Consider the following 25,426-nt stretch of genomic DNA (forward strand, 5'->3'; position numbering starts at 1 on the left):
CTAGGCGCAGCTGGTATGCTTATAGAAAACAATGTGTTTGAATTTTAAAGACTTGGCATGGCGTGGCCCGACGTGATGCAGCACGACACTTCTGGTCCAGTGTGTGACCAGCTTAAGTGTTAGCATGCTGTTGGCGCCGATAGCCTCGTGGTTAGTGCGTCGACATATAACACAGTTGTGCTCGCAGCGACCTGAGTTTGATTCCCATCTCGAGGTCCTTTGCTGATTCCACTCCCCTCTCTCTTCCTAATGCTTTCCTGTCATCTCTCTACTGTCCTGTCCATTAAAAGCCCAAAAATATAACTTTAAAAAAAGTGTTAGCATGGTTGTGGTGGGAATTATATTGGTTTTAATGGAAACTGTAACAGTCCTTGTGGGCATTTGTTGCCTTCTTTCTGTGATTTTTTAAAACCACTAAATCCTAATGGAATATGTCCCAAAACATACTACAGGAAACAATTTTTAATGATTTTAATGGTAATGGTATTTGTATAGAATTAGTTAAAGTAGCTTGTAGCTTAGTGAACTAAATTTCAAAATCCATATTCTGCTGCAAAACAAATATCTAAGGTGTGTCAGAAATCACATACTGTCTGAATAGGTACTACATTGGATGAAGAACGAAGTTCACTACTATATAGTATGAATGTGTGGTATGAAGTAGTAGGTCATCTGGGTACCTTCATAAAGAACCTTTTGTGGAATGGAAATGTTCCATAGATAATAAAGGTTCTACCTTATTTTAACCTTTATTTTTAAGAGTGAACTGTTTTAGGAATACTGTGAATTTGGGCAGAATATGCATTTCACATACTGTTTTTCACTGGGCTTAGACACATTCAGATGCAACGTTAGTTTCTCACTAAGGGAAGGGAGAAAACAATCTGAACCATGAAGAAGAAATAGATTTTGAAGGCCGAGGAGGTTTGTGGTTATCATCCTCTCAGATGCTTGAGACGCTTTTTTTCTGTGTTAGGTAGGAGAACGCCTCTTTAGAAGGACTCAGTCCAGCATTTCTTTTCTCTTCCTGTCCTAGAGCCCAACAGGAGCTGCCTCCCGGTGTTTTTCAGCCCTCCCTCATGCTGCAGGCTAGCTTGTTTTGGCTGCAACTGCTGAGAGGCAGACTAAATAATGTGATAACTCGCCTCTCCACAGTTGCGCCTTGTGCTGCCAAGACCCGCCACTGCTCTGGACATGCAAATCACTACAACCGCACAACACCTGCAAATCAAGGCTAAGTTGTCGAGAAAAAAAAACAAAACAAAAAGACGGCGCCTTTGTGTGCATGTTTTCCCATTTTTTATCAGTGAAAGATAGCGGCCGCTGTGTTGGAGCAGACATAAATAAGAGCCGAGTATAAAAGGGAGAGCATAGTGCCTAAGGGGCCCGTCAATCATCGTAGGCTTCACAGTGCACACGTTATTTGAATGGCCCCTCGGTGACTCCTATTCGAGCCCTACCTTAAAATCACTTTCCTCTTCCGACGACGCTTTCTCTGAAAACAGAAAAAGAGACGCCCGAGCTTCTTGTCGAGCCACGGTGTTATGTTTACGCTAGCGGTTAAACTAAAACGTTATGCCATTTACTGGCTGAGCCTGGTAAAAACGTGGTTTCAAGGCTTATAATCTCTCGAAAGAATGAACAGCTGTTTCAGCATTTCCTTCAGAGTGACATGTGTCCTAATCCACGCTTGTCCTCTGAAAGAGTGCGCATTGTTCTTCCATACGTCATTTGAGGCAGAACAACATGCTACTGTTTACAGTGCTAATCCTAATGCTAACTGCTTAAGCGTCAACAACACAATCAAGCTTCTCGACGCTTAGAAGAGGATCGAAATCAGCACTCACAACCTCTATTACATCCCTAGGTTGAACAGCTCACGCAAACCGCCAATCATGCCCTTTTCCATGACAACCGCTCTCTGGGTAAACATTAACGTAATGAAGGGGCTCATAGCAGTGGGGCTGTATGAATGGGGACTGACAGGTGCGCCAGTTCATGTGTGAAGATGCACAAAGCTAATTATGGGACTAAAAATATCACTAATGACAAAGCAAATCTACCATGCGCAAACGTGCCAGGGCGGCTGCTGTTTTGCTGTGGTTAAGCAACATGTTCGCATATTCACTTGTTGATCAACACGTTCTAATTTTAATGTGTGCTTCAATGCAAAAGTGAAAAAGCTGCGAATAAAAAGGGTAAACAAACTTAACGCCAAACACAGTGGAGAAGCACAACAAAAAACTAAACTATCTTTAGCAACACATTTGCTTGGTACATTACGAGATGCATAAAATTGTGAAATTCCTTGGTGTGGTCAAAGTTAGTTCACGTTTTGAAACTTTCGGAAAGGAGTTGCGATTAGCTCAGGGTGGGAATGTTCTAGATTAGATGCACACATACACTTACTAATCAGTCCTTCTTCTTATCTACTCCCCAAAAGGGTGACATCACTGTCTGAGAGAGAAATGTGCTGCACAAACACTGTCTGAGAATGCTCACTCTCTTGCCATCCCAAACACTTGCCTTTGGAAGTGTGTGCGGGCGCCTTGGGGAGAGAGTGAGAGAGCGAGCGACTGGCACAGAAAGATGGCATTCTGTCTGTCTGACATCTGCTGTTTCTAGAATCATCAAGCCGTGAATTTGTTCAGAAATGGCATGGTTGATCTACTCAAATATTTGCCGGAAACTTCAAAGTTTTGATTCTCTATGTAGATAACGTTTCCTGTATTTACACCGCCCTGCTGAAAAAATACAGATTAAGTTGGTCAAGCCGGTTTTAGGAGTAATAATGAATGGGAAAAACAAAAATGTTAAAGTAGTTTGACAGTTTACACTTTAGGTCTATTAATATGTTTAAAATGTTGGCCATACATTTCTTTAATGACTCATTATATGTTATACTAGGTATCCAGATCAGTTCAGACCTCAATATTACATATTTGGTAAAGAGATGCCATTAAAGAAGTATTATGTAAAATGTACTTTGTATATATGATATAGTTTGAGGATTATTTATAAAAAGTTTACAAATACAATTTGTTATAATGTTTTTAATTGTGATTAAATCACAAAAAAACTGTTATTAATTTGCTAAAATGTTTTACGTAATTAACAACAACAACAACAACAACAAAAAAGACTTTTTTTTCGTGCCAGCCTATTATTGTAGTTGGTCAATTTACATGTCAGTCACATGGTCTCCTTCCGTCTAAACAGGCAGGTTATTAGTTTCTTTGTCAGAATAAGCTGCAACCTGGTCTCGAGTTTATGCTGACAGTAAAACATCTGGTTACACAAGACTAATCTAGACCATCTTGGACCAGCTAATGACCAGCTTGCAATATGTCCATGAGGTGCCAATGTGACAAATCTACAGGGAAAACTTCAAATAAACACAATATAAACTGAATTTAATAAGCCTTAATTCCCCATTAAGGCATGCCGCATTGAATAAATCTTATCACACATTACAGAGGACAGAAGTGAAAGATGCCGGCTCCTTCTTCCAATTAAAGATTCATAGAGACAGTTTCCATCAGCCCAGCATTACGTAAATCAAATTAAAGGGATAGTCCGACCCAAAATGAATATTCTGTCATTATCTATTCACCCTCATGTCGTTTCCAATCCCGTATGACTTTACTTCTTTAGTGGAACACAAAAAGAGAAATTCTGAAGAATATTCTGGCCACTCATTACAAAAAAAATAATGATATTAAATGAGGACTTGGGCTGTCGCGCTCCAAAATGGTGGTTAACATGACTTATGGACTAAGTCTGAAGTCGTACACTAGCTTTGCCGAAAGAAACAGGCCAGAGAAATCTAATTATTCACTACAAAGCTCATTCTTTTGAGTTGGATCTTTTTAATACAGTAAGTCAGTTAATCCAGATCACAAGATTCACTTAATTCATTTGAATGTTCATGAATTGGACTTCACTTGGTTCAATGATCCTTCAACTAAAAGGTAGAGGGGAAGATCATCAGGTGAATTACAACTCAAAGGAATATTTGGCCCAAAAAATACAAGATCTGTCATAATTTACTCTCCCTAGGTTGTTCCAAACCTGTATGACTTTCTTATATTTTGAAGAATGCTGGTAATATTTGATTAGATATTTCTCAAAATATGTTCTTTTATGTTCCACAGAATAAAGTCATGCAGGTTTAGAAAATGTAGGCGACAGAATAGATGACAAAATGATGTCAGAATTTTCATTTTTGGATGAACTAGTTAAATTTCTCTATGTTCATCACACAATGCTATTGTGTCTCATGGGTTATTTTTAATGATTTGTATGGTGTTTTGGATAATTTTTTAAGCTAAAAAGCTTTAGTCTCCATTCACTACCATTCCAAAAAAGCAGTGACTGATATAATAATCCAAATTTTGTCTTTTTGTTTCACAGAAGAAAGAAATAGAGGAATTTCAACATCGGCTGACGTGACCGTTTGTGGTTTTCTCGCATCCGTCTGCAGTGTATTCATCTGTTGTGTCAATTTGTTCATGCCACGACAGTCTCGAGAAGGTCACTCATCTAATGACGTCCATGTGATATCTTTTGAATATTAATCAGTTTCTGTCCATCCAAGGGGATGAGTTCATTTTCTCTTTTCGTCGCTCTTTCATGTTCTCCCCCACCCCCCTCAGCTATGGAATATGAGATCAGCCTCTACACTGTACACAGCCACCGGTGGCCAGATGTTCAATTAGCCTGTATTTCTGTTCAGAGCTTTGATGCTCCCCGCGCTGCTCTCCGGCCTCAGCGCTTTGTTCTCAAATCAGCCTAAGGCTAATTTCGCCACACGCTGTGAAGACGACACACATCCTGGCACCTCACACCACACCGCTATTTATGCTAGCTTGTTTATATACATACGTGCTTGAAAGGAAGGTGACTCGCCAAATGACAAATATGGAAAAGTGAGTCCTTGGGTCGTACTCACTTTGCTTCCCTTTGTTGGTATGTCTTTCATGTATTGTGTGCCCTAGGCCTGGCTATACGTGAAGCAGGAAGCAAATAAACAACTAGAGGGGTAGTGGGATTGTTTTCATGGGTCCCTTTATTCAAAGCAGTACTCTTGAGCTTTTGTGTTTGGATGGAGCCTTGATTCTGTTGTCTTCCTCTCGGCGGTTGTCTATCCACGAATATGGAAAAGGCCCAACGCGCGACATACGGCCTGGTGCTCGATGATGTTTCCAACTTTGATTTGGTGCTGATTTCCTGTGGCTTTTGTCCACCTGTCGCCTGCAGTCTCTTCATCTGAAAGAGTTCTCCACCACCTGCACACAGCTCTGCCCACAGTGACTGTGGGGTTAAGCGCTTTCTTTCCATCCCAACTCTCAGTGCAGGTTTTATTAGTTAGGGAGCACTGTGTAGTGTTAATGTACGGCTTTGCACAAGAGGCACAAGTGCTTTCAAAAAGTGGGGAACTGCAGATGTCACTTATGAATAACAATGTATTTTGTGTGTTATACAGCATATATATATATATATATATATATATATATATAACAACTGTTTTTATGCTGTTGCTATACAATCTTCTCGTGTGAGTGTCTCTCTTGTTGAGATGTTGCATTTTCCTTCTACACTTCTCACACACACAAACATATACTTAAATTGCAATAGCAGTCTAAGTCTCTTTTTTGGTACCACCATTTCTACACAAGATGTCACAAAAATAGACGTGAATTAAACTTGAAGTGTAACATTGTTGTCATTTTGTTTGAAAAGGGCACAGATAAATATATTTACCAGACTGTGTGTCTTTATTTTGAGTGTTTGCTCTTCATTTGGCAAAAAAAGAATAAAAAAAATAAATAACAAAGAATATGCAACCTAACTTCAAGAATTCAAAAATGAAGAAAAATAAATTCACCATCATAAAGTATAAATAAAAAAATACAAATATCAAATTATCAATTATATTAAATATGCAAATTTATAGTAATATAATTCAACATAGCTAAAACTATTTTCTGAAATTATCAGAAAATTGCTGTTAATGTAGCTCTAACTAGAATACTCAGCCGACATTCACTTATGCCTTGCAGAGACACAGAAAGAGTAATTTGGGAAAAATAATAAGCTATGCCTTTTTGGGTTTATTAAACCCATTAAATGTAAAATGAATTAAAATTCCATCCAATTAACATTAAAAACACTGCAAATTGATTTTTAAAAGAGAGAAGCAGATGTAGTAAAAGTGTGTATTTTCTGTAGTGTGTTTTAGGCAATGTTCTGTTTGAGCTAATGGCCGGTCACTATGGCAGCAGCGACAGGGTTCTGCCCGCTGACTAGACGACCTTCCCAAAACACCTACACATAAACACTAATTAAGACACACAGAAAACAGAACCTACCGTTGACACACTCAAACACATCGCAGCACCTCCCAGGTGTTCCATCGCCACGGGACACGACCTGTGGGGAAGTCCCCGCTGAGCACTGTGGGAAGGTGCAGAGGCCAGGCAAACACTCACATCTGAGTAGAAGAGAGAGAGAGAGAGTGATGCTGGCGGGGGGCCTGTCATACCTAATTCATAACAACAAAACACTCTCTTCTGTCACTCTGAAGTTATGAACTTTCAGTACTGAAATAATACATTAATACTCTGAGACACACTGGGACTTGAGAACCAGTGCTAAAATAGTGAAAAAAATAATATTTTTTTTGGGACAATCGTTTTGCTCTAACCTGGATTATTAGCATGAGACAGGCGTGATGTCTGACCTAGACTGTGAGTGAGAGACAGATTTAAATGTGCAACCTGGACTGTGTGTGTGTGACTATGAACACGAAACATGTAATATCTCACCTTGATTGTCAGCATGAGAGAGGCAATGTCTAACCTAAATTGTGAGCTCCAGATTGATGTAACATCTAAGCTTGATTGTGAGTGTGAGAATAGATGTATCAGTCCAACTTTGACTGTAAGCATGAGACAGGTGTAACATCTAATTAGGATTGTGAGCATGAAACCAGTGTAATGGTGTAACAGGGACTGTGAGAGTGAGACAGGTGTAACTTCTAACTTGAATTGTCAGTGCAAAACTAATCTACATTGTAAGCATCAATCAAATGTAACAGTCTAACCTCAATTGTGAGTGTGAGGCAGTTGTAACATCTAACCTGGTAGGAAGGGTGCAGCAGCCATCTGCTGTCAGTCTGACCTGAGTCTCATAGCTGTCTGCTGGACACTGGACAGGCTTCACTGGTGGACACTCTACTGTGCTGCAGTCTACACTGAACACTGAACACAAAACAAGACATAAAACATTTAGCACTTCTCATCAAATCCTCTAATTAACACACCTCATCAAACTCTTATCCAAGCAAATTATTTATTTGTTATATCACACCATAAACTTCAACACATGCTGTTTACAGTGCTTAAGTCATTATATAATGTAGGTTTAATGTCAAACATTGAGTAGTAAGTTATGATTATCTTTCAATGACAAAATTACGAATAATGTGAGCTGACCAATTCTTTAAAAATCTGTATTAACAATTTTCTATTTCATGTAAATTTTACTTGTTTTTCAGAAAAGTGTCTTTTACAAAACCGAACCCAATGCATTTGTGTCCTATCTACCAAACTGTCTCTGGAAGCAGAACCACTCATGTATTTCAACAGCCCATGGCTTTAGCGTGTCTCAAAGGCTTTGGCAAACTCCCAAATCATGGAATCGCACTCTTTAGTGTATTGGGAAATGAATTACTGTTGTTTTTTATGTCACGTTGAAGCCAAGTGCCTATATCTCTGCTCAAGGCTGCCATATTGCAGCAAAATACAGCATGACAGAAGAAGATATATTAAAATTAAGGTACCATGACAGCATCTTGAGATAACCTGCAAAGAATTCAAATCTATCACTAGCCGGTTCCTGGTGTGGATTCCCAAGACTCTACAACAATCCATCCATTGCTATAGCAGGAAAAGAATTTGACATTGCAAGAAAAGTTGACACTACATGCTTTTTATTTTAGAAAAACCAACATAGAGGGATATTGTTTGTTTTTCATTGAACATAAAAGTTTAAGCTCTTAGAAAAACCTTTACACAGTCATTGCCATACAATCAGGGATGTCAAAAATGGACATGATGGATAGGATTTTCTTTTTTTGGAGATCTATTCCTTTATACCGTGCTAGCGCAGACCGGTATATACTGGTTTGGTTGCTGTTAGCTAGTTGACCTACATGGCGCGTCATGTGAAGATAGAATCAAGGAAGTCACAACATAACTTAATATTGAACTTTATTACCTGGTTTGCATTCGTAGAGATCACAGCACTCGCCAGGTTTGCCTGAGCTCTTGGATACCAGGATGTTGAGGTGCCCGGGTTGGCAAACCTTCCTCAGACACCCAGCTGGGCTACACACGCAGCGGCTGGGCAGGGGGCAACATTCACCTGGTGGAGCATAGCCCTCGATCAATATGGAGTCTTCAGGGCAACGTGGAGAAAACTGCACCTCACATCTCGCCTTGGAGCAGTCCGGCCTTTCCTCTGCAAAGAAAAAGAACATAAGTTTGTCATTTCTGATGTTCAGCCATGCTTAATAGATATTCTTTTCTTGCGAGTAAAAACTGGCAAATAAATAAAGTTACTCAGAGTTACTCACTGGTAACATTATTAAGAACTGCAATATGGTTTAAACTGAATTGTAAGAGCGATAGTCAGACTGTTGCAGATGTAAGCGACATACACAATTCAAATCAAAAACCAAAAGAATCTATTAAAAGAAAACATCTGTCAGGACTCGCTCCGCACATTTTTACCTCAAAACTCCATGTGGTGATACATATGTGGAATATTTCTTGAATTAAGCCTCCAAAACGAAAATATGAGGTATTTGTCTTCATGTTTTTTGTGACAGGTACCGTTTCACCCAGAGACAGACCAGTTTGTCATGTTTATGAGCTGTCACATATATGCATGACAAAGAAATAAAAAAAATAAACACATTGTCATGAGAACAAAAGTTATAAAATGAATGAAGAAGTTTCATCCGTATGGTCAGTAAGATTTTTTAAAAATCTCTTATGCTGACCAAGGCTGCATTTATCTGATCAAAAATAAAATGGTAATATCGTGAAATATTACTGCAATTTAAAATAACTGTTTCCTATTTAAATTTATTATAAAATATAATTTATTGGTTTTAGTTTTACTTAGTCTATTTAATTTTCAGCAGTCATTACTCCAGTCTTCAGTGTCACATGATCCTTCAGAATTCATTCTGTTGAAAACAGGTGTGCTGCTTAACATTTTTGTGGAAACTGATACATTTTTGAGGATTATTTGATATATTGATTATTTGATGTATATAAAAAATCTTAAAGTTCCCAATCTTTTGAACAGTAGTGTATGATGATAATAATAATAATAACTTTAAAATATTTTTGTACACTATGGCCAATGATTTCTAAATTCACCTGGCAATAGCAGGTGGTAAAAAAAAGTATACTCTCTATATATTTTTCTCAATTTCTACCTAGTAATTGAAGATGATATTATGAAAGTAGGGCTGACTGACATTTCACTACCTCGAGCAGACAGACGATGAGCAGCTGCTTCACTCCCTTATTTTGAACTGAATATTGACCATGCAGGTCAAAGTCCAGCGTTTTATGAACACACTCAATTTGACCTTCCGTCATTCAAGGCATGATTGCTTTTATTCGTTCTTTACAAGAGAACAACAAGCTAACAAAGGAGGAAGGCAGAGAAATTGAAAAGGTGCATGTGAGAGACATAAAAAGAACCACAGAAAAGAAAACTCATGCTGATGTGAATGTGAATAAATGGCAAATGTCAGCAGGAGAGAAACGGCTGGCATGCTGTAATGCTCCTGTTGCTTGTGTGCTGTTTGATAACACTTGGCGGAGGGGTGTGTAACAACTCTAGATGCGGTGCTACATGTTAAAACATGGGTGGCAATATTAATACAGCCACGGTGTCTGGTTTATGTAAACAAAATAAACTGATCTGGGCCATACTGTGGATTCTCCATGCAGTCTTAAAATTTTAATTTTGTAATCAGCTTCTTACTTTCATTTTATGTTTCTCTAAACACTATGGACTACTTTATAATATTTTTTGAAGCTTGCCAAGCCACACTTGTTACCATTCTGCTAAATAACTCCTTTTGTCTTCCATAAGCAAAAATACTTGTTTAAAGTGATACAAGGGTGAGCAGATTTAATACGTTATTTATCAATTATTTTTTACCAATTTTTTTGGTTGGAATGACACTTTCAAGCTTCAAAACACCAAATGTATTACATTACATAGTAGTTTATCTAAAAAAAAAACATACTGAAATTTTAATATTCACTATCAATCTTTTCTTCCAGTGAGCTGTCAAATGCTGCAAATGAATCACTGAGTCAGAACAGATCAGTCTGATTCAAGTTTGGTTTTATGAACCATATCATTGAAAAGATTGGCCTTAAAAGGACAATACTATTTAACCTATTAATGTGCCAAGGATGTATGCCTTCAAAGGACTTCAAAAATGGTACGCGAGTTGCATGGACCACTTTAATGGTACTTTTAAGCGTTTTATGTCCATTTTGAAACTTGTAAGTTACAGTCCCTATTCACGGAAATGAATGGAAAAAAAAAAAGAGCAACCTTCACAGTCTTCAGAATTTCTTCTTTTGTCCGCTATGGAAAAATGCTTGTTTAAAATCATAAAAGTGAGAATGAAAAGGTGATTTTTTGGGGGCTGAACTGAACCTCACAAGCTTCAAAACAAATAAAAGAAAACACTAAAAATATGGTCGATATAGTTGACAGCTACATTACACAATCGTTTTATGTGAAAAATATACTGATTTTAAATCTTTATTCACTAATAATCTTTCCTTCAACTGTGAGCTGTAAAAAGCTACGAACGAATCAGTCAGTGAGTCAAACTTGAGAAACAGATTCGAGTAATATTTTCTAAAGAGATTCATCAGATTCATATTTTAATATGCCAAGGATTTCTGGTTTCAAAAGACTTATAAAAACTTACAGTAGTTGCATGGACCACTTTCATGCCACATTCATGTGTTTTATATCCATTTTGAAGCTTGAAAGTTTCGGTCCCTGTTCAATGTGAATGGAAAAGAGTGACCTTCGCAGTCTTCAAAATTTCTCCTTTTCCGTTCCATGGAAGAAAGAAAGTACATATTTGGACCAACAAAATTGTGAGTAAATTATGACAACTTTCATATTCAAGTGAACTATCCCTTTAAAAGACGTCAAGACCCCTTCCCTCAGAAACGCAAGTATATAATGATCAAACAATTGCTCTGAAATGATGAATAGCAAGAAAAAATGCAACGCAGGGCAAAACTACTGACTTTGTTGACTAAGGTTACATACTATGCAAGCATTACTCTGACACTGATTAATTAACTGCTAAACTTATTAAAGGAGATGTATTCAAGCCATTACACACATTGTTCACCGCTTTGTTTGATCTTGTAGAAAAATTACATCTGATGTATGAAATGCATGTCTTACAAAGAGGCTATGGCCTATTATTGCCTTTTGATGTGTTAGGAGAGGAGAGTCCTCCATAGAGGTACTCCTCTTTTGAGAGAGAGAGTGTGTAATTACCTCAAATGATAGACAGAGAGAGAACATAATGCTTCTGAATTCACAATAAGAGCAGTGAAGATAGATACCTCTTTAAAAAGCTCCTCGTATTTAAGCACTGTGTTTATGTGTCATTATACAAGCACCCAGGCTTTTTGTTCTCACTAAGGATTTAAGGACAATTATAACGACATTATTCTTTGTTTGCTGGCAAATGCCACTTGAATGTGAAATGACTTGATACACGAAGATGTGATGGGCGAAAATGAGACAAGAGTGAATAAGTGACATGGTGAAGTGTCAAATGAGACATATTGCAGTCACCAAATGAGACAGAGTATCACAACACCTTGCAGTGATGGATGTGACATTTCATGTAACAAATGTATTAGACAGATGCTTTAATGGAAAGCGAATTGCAGTACATTCAAAGTATGAGTGCTGCCTGGGAATCGAACCCATGACCTTGTCGTTCCTAGCGCAATGCTCTACCAGATGAGCTACAGGAGACAAAAAGTCACATTACTACATTTACATTCTTGTTCTTGTCATTACAGTTAATCGAGCACACTTGTTCCATCTACTTCCTTTAACAATTTAGAATTTTCATAGTGGATTGACTTCATAGTGAATAAAATTACAGGAGTTCATTTAAAGTTCATTTGTTTATATGGGTCTCCAAGTTGCCGTTTAAACATTTTCAGAGAAACCACCACAAATGGAATTATCTGTACTTCCTCTCTCCTCTCAAAATATTCAACAATCCCCAATACATCAACAAATCTATCCTTCAGCTTTAGTATATCTGTTATCTCTCTCTCCGGAGTGCATTGCTGTAGATAAACAGCCTTTAATTTGGTTTTATACTCAGAGCACAACCCAGTGTTGAACCACAAAAGCCTCGCGGTGTACTATACATGCATCTTATTTGGGAATATTTTTTTCACCCCAAAAGGATTGTGGGAAATGCTTCAGTTGAATTCCACCTAACTGTTGTGTGCTGAAAACATTTAAGAACTTAACGTAACCACAAAACATACAGCTATCAACACTCACTGATATCGACTACAGAGTGAAAAACTGCGTATCTAAAACTGATTAGTTGGTGGGGTGCCTTAAAGGGATAGTTCACCCAAAAATGAAAATTCTGTCATTAATTACTCACCTTCAAGTCATTCACCTTTGAAATACAAATTAAGATAGTTTGGTAACACTTTATTTTGATGGTCCCTTTTGAACATTCTGTTGACACTCAGTAATGTTGCAACTACATGTCAACAAACTCTCATAAGAGTATTAGTAGACTGTCTGCTTCATATCTACTAAATTCTTATTGTGTTGGTCTCCCAACAGATATTCTACTGAATATAAGTAACTTTTCAAGAATGTGTCAACTTATTCTAACCCTAACCCTACCAGTTAACTAATACACTACTAACACTCTAATAAGGGTCAGTAGAAATGTAGGTGAAAGATTACTTATAGTCAATAGAATGTGTTAAAGGGACCATCAAAATAAAGTGAAACCTATATTTTTGATGAATTCCGAGAGCTCTCTGACCCTCCCATAGACAGCAAGGATCTTGACACTTAATCAAGGTCCAGAAACGTAGTAAGCACATCATTAAAATAATCCATGTAACATCGGTGGTTCAACAGTAATTTTAGGAAGCTACAAGAATACTTTTTGTGCGCAAAGAAAACAAAAATAATGACTTTGTTCAACAATTTGTCTCCTCCACATCACCCTGGCGCCATTTTGGAGAGTATCAAATACGTAAACAACCTATGCAACGTATGTACGCGGATACACTGTTTACGTTGTTAAAGCTTTGATCTGAACATAAACAATGTATCCACACCTTAATCAACCAAAAGTCCGTCTGAATATTTAGGCTGTAGCACGTGTGCTATAAAAGGGATGACTTTAAAATAAAATAACTTATTTTATGATACAGCTTTATTATAAAAAATAATACAATTTATTAATATTAAAAAAATCTCATTATAGGCAATAAATAAATTCCAGAGAACTGGAAGTGTTATAAATCAGTAACACTATACTTAAAGCCTTTATATATAATGCATTACAAAAGTAGTTTCAATGCATTAATTATGCCACCTTATAATGCCTTGTATGATCTCATGAATAATTGTAACCACACTTATAATACATTATATTACTTATCTACTCATTGTTACAGCTTTAGAAAGTATAATGCATAAAAACAAACACATGACAAATAAGCCTTTAAATTAGTGCTGTCAAACGATTAATCGCATTAAAATAAAAGTTTTTGTTTACATATGTATGTGTACTGTGTATATTTATTATGTGTGTGTATATATATATATATATATATATATATATATATATATATATATATATATATATATACACATACACACACATACTGTATATTACATGTATATACATTTATATATTTATATTATATATAAATATATCTAATATATAAACAACATATTTTTCTTAAATACATGCATGTCTTTGTATTTATATATACGTAATAAATATACACATAATACACACATATATTATGTAAACAAAACTTTCATTTTGGATGCGATTTATCATGATTAATTGTTTGACAGCACTACTTCAAATATATTACAACATTTTATCTTTAGTTACAATTATTTATGGGCATTGGATAATTAATTGTCTATTTATTGGCATTTTTAATGACTGGGAGTTGATCTTTATGGACATATTTATTTTTTATTCACACATTTACACTATAAAATAATAAAATAGTAAAACCAATTGTTTTATATTCTACAATGTGTTATAACATTATAATGTACAGTACAAAAATTAATAATAATTTTGTGGTCAGTGGCCAATATACAGTATATCAAATACCAACAGAATGAATATGATTATTAATTACACCTTAATGAAATAAAAGGTGAGAAAAACACTTCCTCACAATGACCCCCTCCTTCACTACGACGAGAGCTACCGTTCAGTTCCTTTTTCATGTTTTTTTTTTTTTCACAGGCTTCGCTGTGATTTCTCTTTTGACAATGACAGCTGTTCACCACTGATCGCATGGACGTGGTTGCCAGGCATCTGCTGCTGAGATGGAAACAGATTGTTGCATATAAATTCAATCTGGGAGCAGCCTCGACCCCAGGGCTTATCATACTTCCACCTCCTGAGATGCGACAGAACACACATCTCCAGCCTCTCACCATAATAAAGTCCAGAAACACCTTGTACAGTGCGAGTGCACAAAAGAACAGTAATGTCCGTTTAGATACCAGCTGGAAATCCATACGGTTTACATCTATGCTCGAAACATCGAGAAATGAAATTTTGACATTGATTCTTGTGCGATAATGAGCTTATTCGTACAGAGCGCGTAATTTTGACCGATGAAAAGACTTGCTGTGCATAATTATTGCCTATAGAAAAGCTGTTCTTCAAAGCACATCATCAAATCAGCCGTCATTGATGGAGACAGGGCTCTGGCTGGGAGCAGCAGGTTGGCTTGGCACTGTAAAGTCATTACTTGTTATTCCACAGAGCTGGTGTAGGCTGCAAAGTCCTATGTGGCCACGGAGACCAGGGAGAAAGTGGCAGAGAAAAGCAAAGCCCATGGAGAATATGGAAAACCCACCACATTGCAGATAAACAAACAGGCAGCTCCTACCAAGTAACCATTCTCAGAAAGGTTCATGGGTGTAGAAGGGCTTCAATAAGTGCAGTAGGTGCCAAGCATGATCTATAACTTTAAAAACACTGCTCTGGATATGTCTTTTAATTGAATACTTTCCAGATCATTCTGTTTGTGCCCAAGAAAGAGCATCACGATACTGTTTGGCAGTCCTCACACTGTTAAATGTCATGTATTTGCTCTGGTTTGGAGAACAAATCTCAATTCGCGATGGCTTCAATCTTGTTGTCTTGTTGTGGACCTCTATTATTCTCCACCTACATCACAAATGAGTCAGCTAAGAAAACCCACGACAATATTACATGACAGGCTTATGTGAAAAAATAAAAAAATTACTTTCATGTGTCATGTCATGACTTATATATTATATAATAATATAATATATTATGTATGCTGTTGGATTTATTTATACTGATGTTAAATACGCAATTATCATTCAACAGATTCATTTATAGTTCATGACCTTTTTGCAGCCAGTTGTGTTTTTGATCATTAGTAGTAGTTTAATACTTTGTTCAGTTTTGAATTTTATATCATGCACAATATGCAGAATTGTCTGAAGTTTAGTACTAACCAAATTATGTGAAAATCTGTTGTAAAGAACTGTTCACATCTGTCAATCCATTTTCATGCATTTAACATGCCCATTCTTGACTTTTCAAACATAGTGGACGTGCATATATTTATATTATTTATATCATATACACTATTGTTTAAAAGATCGTGGTCAGTTTGATTTTTTAAAATTACTTTTCAGCAGGGATACATTCATTTGATAAAACAGAAACCGTAAAGACTGGCATTTTTGATCAAATAAATGCAGCCTCGGTAAGCATAAGCATTATATACAGTATCATATATTATATGGTGTTATTTTACATCGTATATTATATATCATATGTCATATTTTTTAGCATGCCTGGAATGCTGTATTAGCATTAACAACCAACTTCCTATTAAAATATGTTATGCTTATAATTTTATTTAATATGGATTTATGCAATATCTGCTGCCTGTACCAAACCCAGGCTTTTCCTTGCACTTGCATTACATTTCGAAAGGAAAAGCTCCATCCTTGGATCATAGTGCTAAAAACCATAAAAAGCAGTTCGTTTTATCATATAAAAATTAATTTAGAACATCAGTCAAACTCTGATTTACCTTCCCACATGTCAGCGATCCATTTAAATGCAAAACGACAGAGAGAGGTTTGATGAAATGTAAATAAGGAAGGTGAAAGATCAGCCTTCTCAGCCTAAGGCAAACAAGAATGAGGAATGATTTGAGACGGTTCATGTTTTTCTTCACTGATGGAAGCTGCTCTGAAAGAAGCAAGGCACATCTGTACACAGTGTGCAGGTAAAGCACATTAACACTGGAGTGAGTTTAGCCACGTTCCAAAACACAGTGAGCTGCCTACATAGAGAACATTTTAAGGCAGTGGTTCTCAACCTTTTTGACTCCAAAGCCCCTTTGTCCAAGACAATATTCAAAGGACCTCTGGCACTTCTAATGTAAAAGAAATATGATGTGAGTTTTATGTTAACATCTTTATTTTTTTGTGTTTTTAGAATTCTAATCAAAAATTATGTTATGTTAACATAACTAAACGTAAATAATTTTAAGACTTTCTGGCCTGCAGGTTGAGAAACACTGTTTTAATTGATTACTAGCTATTAATTACATCTTCAACAGAGTAATGTTATTTCTGTACCATTTACTCTCTCTAAAAAATATTGCATTACTTATTAATAATTACTTTCTAAATCCCATATCAACTTCAACCACTTGAACAATACAAGGATGGATATGAAACCACTCTTTTAACTCTTTTAAATAAAACATATTAAATTGCTAAATAAGCTATTCTGGAACTGGCCAAGTTTTTTAAAGGGGTAAGGTTACATTAAAAACATGCATTTTAACATTAAATGTAAAATTTTGATGTTAAATCTCCTATTGTTTTTATATAGGCTAGAATTGTTATATAGTCCCTATAGTGTTTAAGTAACTTATTAAATTACAGAAAAAGTAAGAGTAATCCCTTACTTTACTTTTTCAAGGGAAAAGTAATTAAATTACAGTAATGAATTACTTACACCTAACACTACGAGGGATTAGTATATGTTGGATTTAAATGCAAATACAATTTTCTTTATTGGCATATACTGTTCCATGAAGGACATCCATAGAACCTTTCTATTGTACAAAAGGTTCAGGTAACTCTTTAATATACGGACCAATTCTCGCTATTAACTAGTTGCTTATTTGCATGCTTATTATTAACATATTAGCTGTTTATTAGTGCTTATAAAGCACATATTCTGCATGACCATATTCTACATCCCTTATCCTGCCCAATACCTAAACTTAACAACTACTTTACTGAATATTATTAAACAGCAAATTAGTTTATTGAGGCAAAAGTTGTAACTGGTTTGTTAATAGCGAGAATTGGACCTTAAAATAAAGTGTGACCAAGGTTCATTATGATGGAAAAAGGACCTTTAAATGATTAATTATTCACACTTCACACTGAAAAGGTCCTTATAAGAACACCAAAATGGTTCTTCTACTGCACTCACTGTGGAAACTCCCCATTTTGAGCCTTAGCTTCACTACACTGGCTTCCTGTCTGCTTCAGGATTGAGTTCAAGATTTTATTGTTTGTTTTTAAAATTTTAAATGGGTTGGCGCCTGCCAATTTATCAGAGCTTTTACATATCCACACTCCTGTTAAAGCACTGAGGTCGTCTAATCAGGTGCTACTCGATGTTCCGAGAGCCAGATTAAAACATAAAGATGACAGGGCTTTTTCAGTGGTGGCTCCTAATTTGTGGAAAAGTTTACCTGTACACATAAGAACTGCTCAGACTGTTGGAATTTTTAAGTGTTTGCTTAAGACACACCTGTATTCCTGGGCTTTTATTTTGAGTCGAGCTGAGACATTGTGACGTTTTTACTGTATTTGTTTTGTTTGTGTGTGTGAGCTTTTGAGACATTGTGAAGCACTTTGGTCAACCATGGTTGTTTTTTAAATGTGCTATATAAATAAAATTTTAATTAAAATTTATTTTTAAGAGTGTAGGTCCCATTAGACACTCAAATGCATATATTTTCACACTGGATCCAGACACAAACCAGCAGAGAGTACACATAAAGAGAAATGAATCAAAATGAGTGTACATGAATACGGCCCTCTGATGACTCATTATGGGTGCTGGTTAATTGAGACAGTCAAAGAGTGCTCTTTACAGCTCAACAACTATCCACTCCACAATACCCTGCCCCTGGAGAACATCGCTGACACACTTCAACCAACCCATTACACACATCTGGCTTTGGAGAGCCTGTAATGGTCCACATCTGTAGAGCGTGCATGCCCAGCAGCGAGGGTGATTGAAGAGCATGCATGCACCAGCGCACACACGTGTTACACCACGGTCCACATTTGCTGTGTAAATCATTCCATGCTCAGAGGTGCTGTTAGCACATCATCATCATTGAGCATCCATATGGACACGGCAACACTTTGTCCCTGTGTCTCGTTTCTTTGGCAACCGTTCACAAGTGTGTTTGGTGAGCCCTCACACAGTGAGGTGAGAAACATCTTAACACGTTTTCAAGATGACCACGTAAAACATTAGGTGGGATGAAAAGAGGTCGCTATAAGAGGGAGAGATGTATTTCTTGGTAAGATGGTAAGAGTCCACTATTATTCTGTATTTATGAATGTCTCTTTCAAATTCTAGTAACATCACGAATGCATCTGCACTGAATATTTTTCTCATTGCTAAATGATTTAAAAAGCAATTTTGCCTTCAAAGTCTTGCCTTTAATGACCAGATTCTGCAAAATAAAACCATTATTAAAATAATTATAAGCGCTAAGCCCAAATTATACTTTGGTTTTTACACATACAGTATGTGCAGTGCATTTAATGTAATTTTCATTCTCAGTATAGTAGATACTCTGTATGATTTTTTGCCCAAATAAGTTTGTGCACAAAGTTCATAGTCAATGAAGAAATGAAGAAGACGGAATAATGACATACCACTGGAGACCACAAAAATAATCGATGACTGCATTGAAAAATGTCCTTAGAATTTCTTCACCCCCATGTCATCCAAGAAGTTCATGTCTTTCTTTCTTCAGCTGAAAAAAAGTTAACGTTTTTCAGGAAAACATTCCAGGATTTTCCTACATGTAGTGGACTTCAACAGCTAGGGAGCAACGGTTTACAGGTCCAAATTGCGGTTTCAACGCAGCATCAAAGGGCGCTACACGATCCCAGCCAAGGAATAAAGGTCTTTTCTAGCGAAACAATAAGCCATTTTTAAAAATAAAAATGTATATACTTTTTTTTACCACAAATGCTCATCTTGCTCTAGTTCTGCAATGTGCGTCCACGACTTCACACATTATGCAATCACATTGGAAAGGCCACGGAGTGACGTAGGCAGAAGTAGTACCAAACTTCATCTGATTTTCTCCTCCAATTTCAAAATCGTCCAACATCATTGTTTTACATTTTTTTCGCAAAGGGTGTTTGATTTAGTCTTTGCACGTTCGCTTTGTTAACACTGGGTTGGTGCATCCACCTACGTCATCCGTGACCTTTCCAATGTGACTACGTAATGCGTGAATTTGTGGACGCGTATCGCAGAACTAGTGCAAGACGAGCATTTGTGATTAAAAAGTATATCATTTTTGACTTTTTTTAGAAAATGAACAATAGTTTTGCTAGAAAAGACCCTTATTCCTCGGCTGGGATCGTGTAGAGCCCTTTGAAGCTGCATTGAAACTGCAATTTGGACCTTCAACCCATTGGGTCCCATTGAAGTCCAAATCCTTAATTTCTTTTCGACTGAAGAAAGAAAGACATGAGCATCTTGGGTGATATGGGGGTGAGTAAATTACCAGGAAATTTTTTATTCTGGAAGTGAACTAATCCTTTAAAAAATCTTATATACTTTGGTCTCTACATTTGAACTTTGCATTAATAAATATGAAAAATTGGTGAGTAAGTTAAACAATCTCTAGATAGTTTTCAAGACTGTGTTATTATTGTCACCAAGTTTATCTAAGAAAAAAAAAAAAAAGAGTTTGCGTCAAAGTTGAAACATACTTTAGGCTTTCAAAGCAGGCTGTAAATTTAATGTTTGGCTAAGATACAAATATATTAGTCAGTTTCTAGCCAGTTTACCAGACTTTTGTGATGGTTTACACTGCAATTAGTAAATTAAATGGCCGCCTTGTTGTCACTAAGTTTATCTAAAAACTTACAGTAAAAAAAAAAACAGTATTTGAGGAAAAAACTTGATGAGATGTTTTTATGACAGATGGCACCCTGTCACTCACACACTTCAAAATTTTGGCATTAAATGCGATGTGAATCCTCTAAATGAACATTCTGTGTTTGCACAGACACTCCTGGTGGTTGAAACAGCGCTAACTATATAACGTTTTGGAATTTCACCACTGTAAGCAAGAAACATGAATGCCAACAGTTTAACAGTTGCGACTGCAAACGCATTATAGCTGGCAAACCTCCGCTGACAACGGTGGCATGTTGTGTTCATGCTCATTAGCAGCTGCTTTTAAAATGACACTTTAAAAAAAAAACGCTTAATGCTAAATACAGTTTCGTGAGAAATGTTTATGTCCAGTAAATTCTCAATTCACCGCCCAATAACAAATGTGGTGAAAAGTTAATTTTCTACAAGGCTATAGTTCAGTTCCTCTGGCGCTGGTTGAAAGATGGTTTGGTTGAGCAGACGATGAGAAAACGAGGCAAGAGCGAGAGAGAAAATTGAGGGGAGTTCAGGGACCGGTTTTACAGCCAGATAACTCGCCTTCGCTGTGTAAGCCACACACCCCAGTGAGCAGTTTACTCTCCATTAAATGACACAAACACTGACCCGGTGCCTGGTTTCGCACACAATACAGGCTTCTTTACCAGACAATAAGCTCAACATTGCAGTCCACTGATGGGGAATCAGTCAGCTAAGTGCCATTGAAAGGATTATTGCGGTTTTCTTGTAAGCACCTATACTCTTCGGGGTCTGTATCTTCGAATAAGAAAGCCACACGAAAAACATGAAAATATGGAGGACTGTCAGGTAGGAAAAGCCATTTTACACCTCTAAAAGATGACTCTGATCATGTTTTGGAACAGGCAGTGCAGAGGAATAATGCTGCAAGGACACAAGAGTATAGGGGAGTGCCGCCAGGTGTGGCTTTGCGCCTCCACACAAGCTCCATTCTGTGACAATCTGGCCACCACTGAGAAATAACGCCCAGCGCAGGGAGTGTCTGAAACAACAGCATGTCTGTCTGTCAATGCTGAACTCCCATTAGCCCCATCAGCCGCTTTTTCATGGAGTGTTAGATTACAAGTCCCGTGGAGAGGATGGTTTGTTTGTTTATTATTGGGTCTTTGGAACTTACTGCGCCACGCTGTGCTGTGAAGTGCCTTACAAACTAGAATAAAGACCGATCTTGACCCAATAAGGTGCCAAATTTGGCATTTATGTTTTGGAGCTTATTGTCATCATGACACTTTAATTATTATACCTACAAGACAAACCTAAATGATTTATTCTGCCAACAGGTTTCTTTAGGCACGAAAGCTCGCAAACAAAAACCAGGCTGTGGACAATGTTTGCATACATCAGCGACAAAAATTGTCACATGGACTAATCACAAACTGGACGAGGATGTATACTTTCACCTTTAGCATTGCTGCAAAGGGACGCAGAACCTGATTTTACCAAGTGTGACATGTTCCTGGATCAACATCTTTGTTGACCCTGGAACAACATTGTGATTAACCAAGCAGATTTGAAGAACCAGTGTATAGTTTTTGTGAAGTTTAAGCTTACAATCAGTGTTTGGTGCTTGTACATCAGTGTCATCCATCTATAATTTCCTCTGATTTTAGGGATTACTCATGGTTAAGGCTAGGTTTAGGTGTAGGGATATGGTCAAGACAAAATTTTTGCATTAAAATGTTGTTCCAGGGTCAACAAAACATGTTGACGTAGGAACACATATAACTCAGCAAAATCAGGACGTGCAGCAAAGGGACACCTGCAGTGGGAATTTGAACAAAAATTGTTTCTTTACTGTGTTTTTTTTTTTTTTTTTTTGACCAACTACTGTCAAGGTGAAGCAATGATTTGAAGAGAAACCTGCTAAGCAAATTAGTCACCATCGGCAAACTATTCATAGAATATTTCTGTATACTGCACACAAAATGGCAAGAGCTTTTTAAAAACGACAAGCTTTAATCTGATTGGCTGGTTTTTACACAACTTTTGGGAGTTAGAGATCAAGTCAAGGTTGTGTTTACAAGTTCTCTGGCTAGTACTACCTGCTTCCAGTGAGAAATGTTGACTAGATTTTACAAACTTTGTGAGGTTCATGGTATTGAATCTTTAAACAGTTTTGTTTGAGGCCTTTAGTCGTGAGTAAATTCAAGATTTCATTGAAAACACCTTTATATTCTGTATTCTTGTTCAGTGTTAAATGTCATGCTGTTAAATGTGCAGAAATGCCACTTTCAAGACACATAGACACATTTGACTAAAACTCTTCCGGGTTTCAATTAAGCTGACAAAAATTTAGAGATTCATTCATCCTGCATCCCGACTGCCAGGAATCGTGTAAAGGGAGCAAATCAGAACAGAGCTTGGCACATTGAGAGAGCGCTTTCCATTTTGAGTGGGCTGAAGCTAGGAAGCATTTAACTTCAGTGGTTGAGAGCTTACATCTCCACACTACAGCAAAAGCAGATCAACAACACAGTTTGCAGAGAAAAAATGCTGACCGAAGAGAGATTTGGCAATCTCCTCCACTGACAGACTGATAACCACTGCTGTGAGGAGATACTTACAACCGATAGAGCGGATTAAAAATAGGCCAATGTTATACAGTGGTGATCGGAGATGGGAGACCACACTGAAAATCTGGATTCAAAATTTTATGGTTAACATTTTAATACTTGTTAAAAAGTTTTTCTTGCTTCAAACACCTCCATTGCTTGAAATAAAGTAAATGTTAAATGAAATAAAATATAAAACACTTAAATTTATTTCATTGCAGATAGTTGCCAAATTTTTATTTAGTTTAACAATAAAGAAAGAAAGAAAAATCAAAATATTAATAGTAACTATAATAGTATGTCAATAATACTCAATGAGTACAATTGATTGGACTAGAAGAGCAGTCTGCAGACGCGTTTTTGAATGTTGAAGTAATTTTAATGTGTTTAAGTAATTTTAATTTCAATGCTGCTTTAAAATCATGACACAAGATGCTAAAACAGATAGATAAATACATAAATAGCATTGTAAACTGATAAAAAAAATATGTTGATTTAATTTTAATGGAAAGTAAAGGTTAAAAAAATACTATAGTGTTTTTGAACCATACTATAGTAAAGTACTTGAATTAATTTGCTGTGGTAATATAACAACTATAGTAATATAAACAAATTACTACGTTTTCTACAACTATAGGGAATATTATACTGCAATACACTACAGTGTACTGTAGTAAAAACTAAAGTATACTACAGTATTTATTACAGTTTATCAGTTTACTATAGTTAATACTACAGTATGCTGTAGCATTCATTAACAAAGTGTTGTAAATACTGTAATATATACAGTATAATACACTTTACAATAGTATGGTTCAAAAACACTATAGTATTTACTATAAATTACTATAGTATTTTTTCATGGACCAGAATCTAAACAAAAGGCCACACAAATGTTCTCTTCACCTGAGAACAGCCCCAAGATTTAAATACACTTGACTTGTCTGTAACTAATTCAAAGCTGAGAGGCTCTTTAGAGATGCATGTGCCTTGCAGGCCTAGCATGTGGCACACTTTTCATTGCACGTAAACGCTGAGCGCTCCTCCAGCAAACACTATCATCTCGCTGACAGCCGGACCGCTGTCTCTTAAGACGTTTGACACCACAGCAAGTGGAAGAGAGGAAGCATGATGTGGACAGACAAAAAAAGAAAAGACTCAAGACACAGTGGGAGGCAGGAGATAGGAAACTGCAACAAAACAGAGGCAGAGTATAGAGTGTGATAGATGTACAACACTACAAAGATAGCAAGAAAAAGAGAGGGGAAAAAACAGATGGAGTAAGGTGACTGAAAAGAGAGAAAGCAGACAGACAGGCAGAAAGAGATCTGCAGCTCTCTGGCCCATAGCCAGGCAGGGTGAGGATCAATCTGTCTCTGGCTACGCCAGAAGTCTCCATGAATAATGCAGCCTCATTCCCAGACATAGTCCTGCCTGTAATCTGCATAGCGGGAACGATTTTACCCCCAGGTTGCTGTTCCGCACAATCACCGCCGGCCTTTGTTTATTTATTTATTTACTTTAGTTCATCAGGACGCGCAGACCCGTAAGATCACAGTCATTTCCTGACGGCTGAGCTCCCCATGCCGCGCGGACGTGAGGCACTGACGAATTACAAGGAGCACTGAACTCTCCTCATTTCTGTGTTTACGCCTTGTGTGTGTGTGTGTGTGTGTGTGTGCATTAAAAGAGGAAAAATACATGAATTGTCTCATAAAGAAATGTCCTGGAGTTCAGTCCAAACTCAAAAGAACACAATGTAAAATTATATTCAGCATTAAAAATAATTAAGCCTATTTGTAGGACCATTGAGAAAATTCAGCATATTTCGCAAAGTTTCATGACTGCAATGCACATTGATTTTTAAAATGAAATGAAATTAAAACATATTTATTTAAAATGTGCTAATATCTTTGCAATTCGCACTACAGTAGCTACTAAGAATGCTAACGTGTATTTTCAAGAAATAACTTTAAAGTGCAAACAAAAATGTAACTGTTTATGTAAATGCAATTGTTTTCTATTTTCCTATATTTTTAAGAATTAATTTAAAGCTGCCTTAAAAACTAAAATGATAGCAAATACTGTAAAATATGATTAAAATGAACATTTTAATTGTAATATTTTTAAAATGAATTTTTCTCCGGTAATGATAAAGCTAACTTTTATTATCATAAAACTTGAAAACAGTTGAGCTGATTAATATTTTTTGTGGAAAATGTAATACTTGTTG

At 36.6% G+C, this 25,426-nt stretch overlaps 1 protein-coding gene across 1 annotated transcript in view; it reads right to left on the bottom strand.

The window, feature by feature from the left end:
- Positions 1-25,426, bottom strand: part of crim1 (cysteine rich transmembrane BMP regulator 1 (chordin-like)) — a 114,314-nt gene that overhangs the window by 43,982 nt on the left and 44,906 nt on the right. Inside the window, exons 3-5 of the mRNA XM_058748956.1 lie at positions 8,281-8,523; positions 7,142-7,262; positions 6,372-6,493 (exon numbers count right to left, since the gene is read on the bottom strand). Coding sequence (XP_058604939.1) covers positions 6,372-6,493; positions 7,142-7,262; positions 8,281-8,523 — 486 coding nt within the window. The remainder of the gene's footprint in view (positions 1-6,371; positions 6,494-7,141; positions 7,263-8,280; positions 8,524-25,426) is intronic.

The sequence above is a fragment of the Onychostoma macrolepis genome, chromosome 17 (genome assembly GCF_012432095.1).
Source record: "Onychostoma macrolepis isolate SWU-2019 chromosome 17, ASM1243209v1, whole genome shotgun sequence".
Taxonomy (NCBI): Eukaryota; Metazoa; Chordata; class Actinopteri; order Cypriniformes; family Cyprinidae; genus Onychostoma; species Onychostoma macrolepis.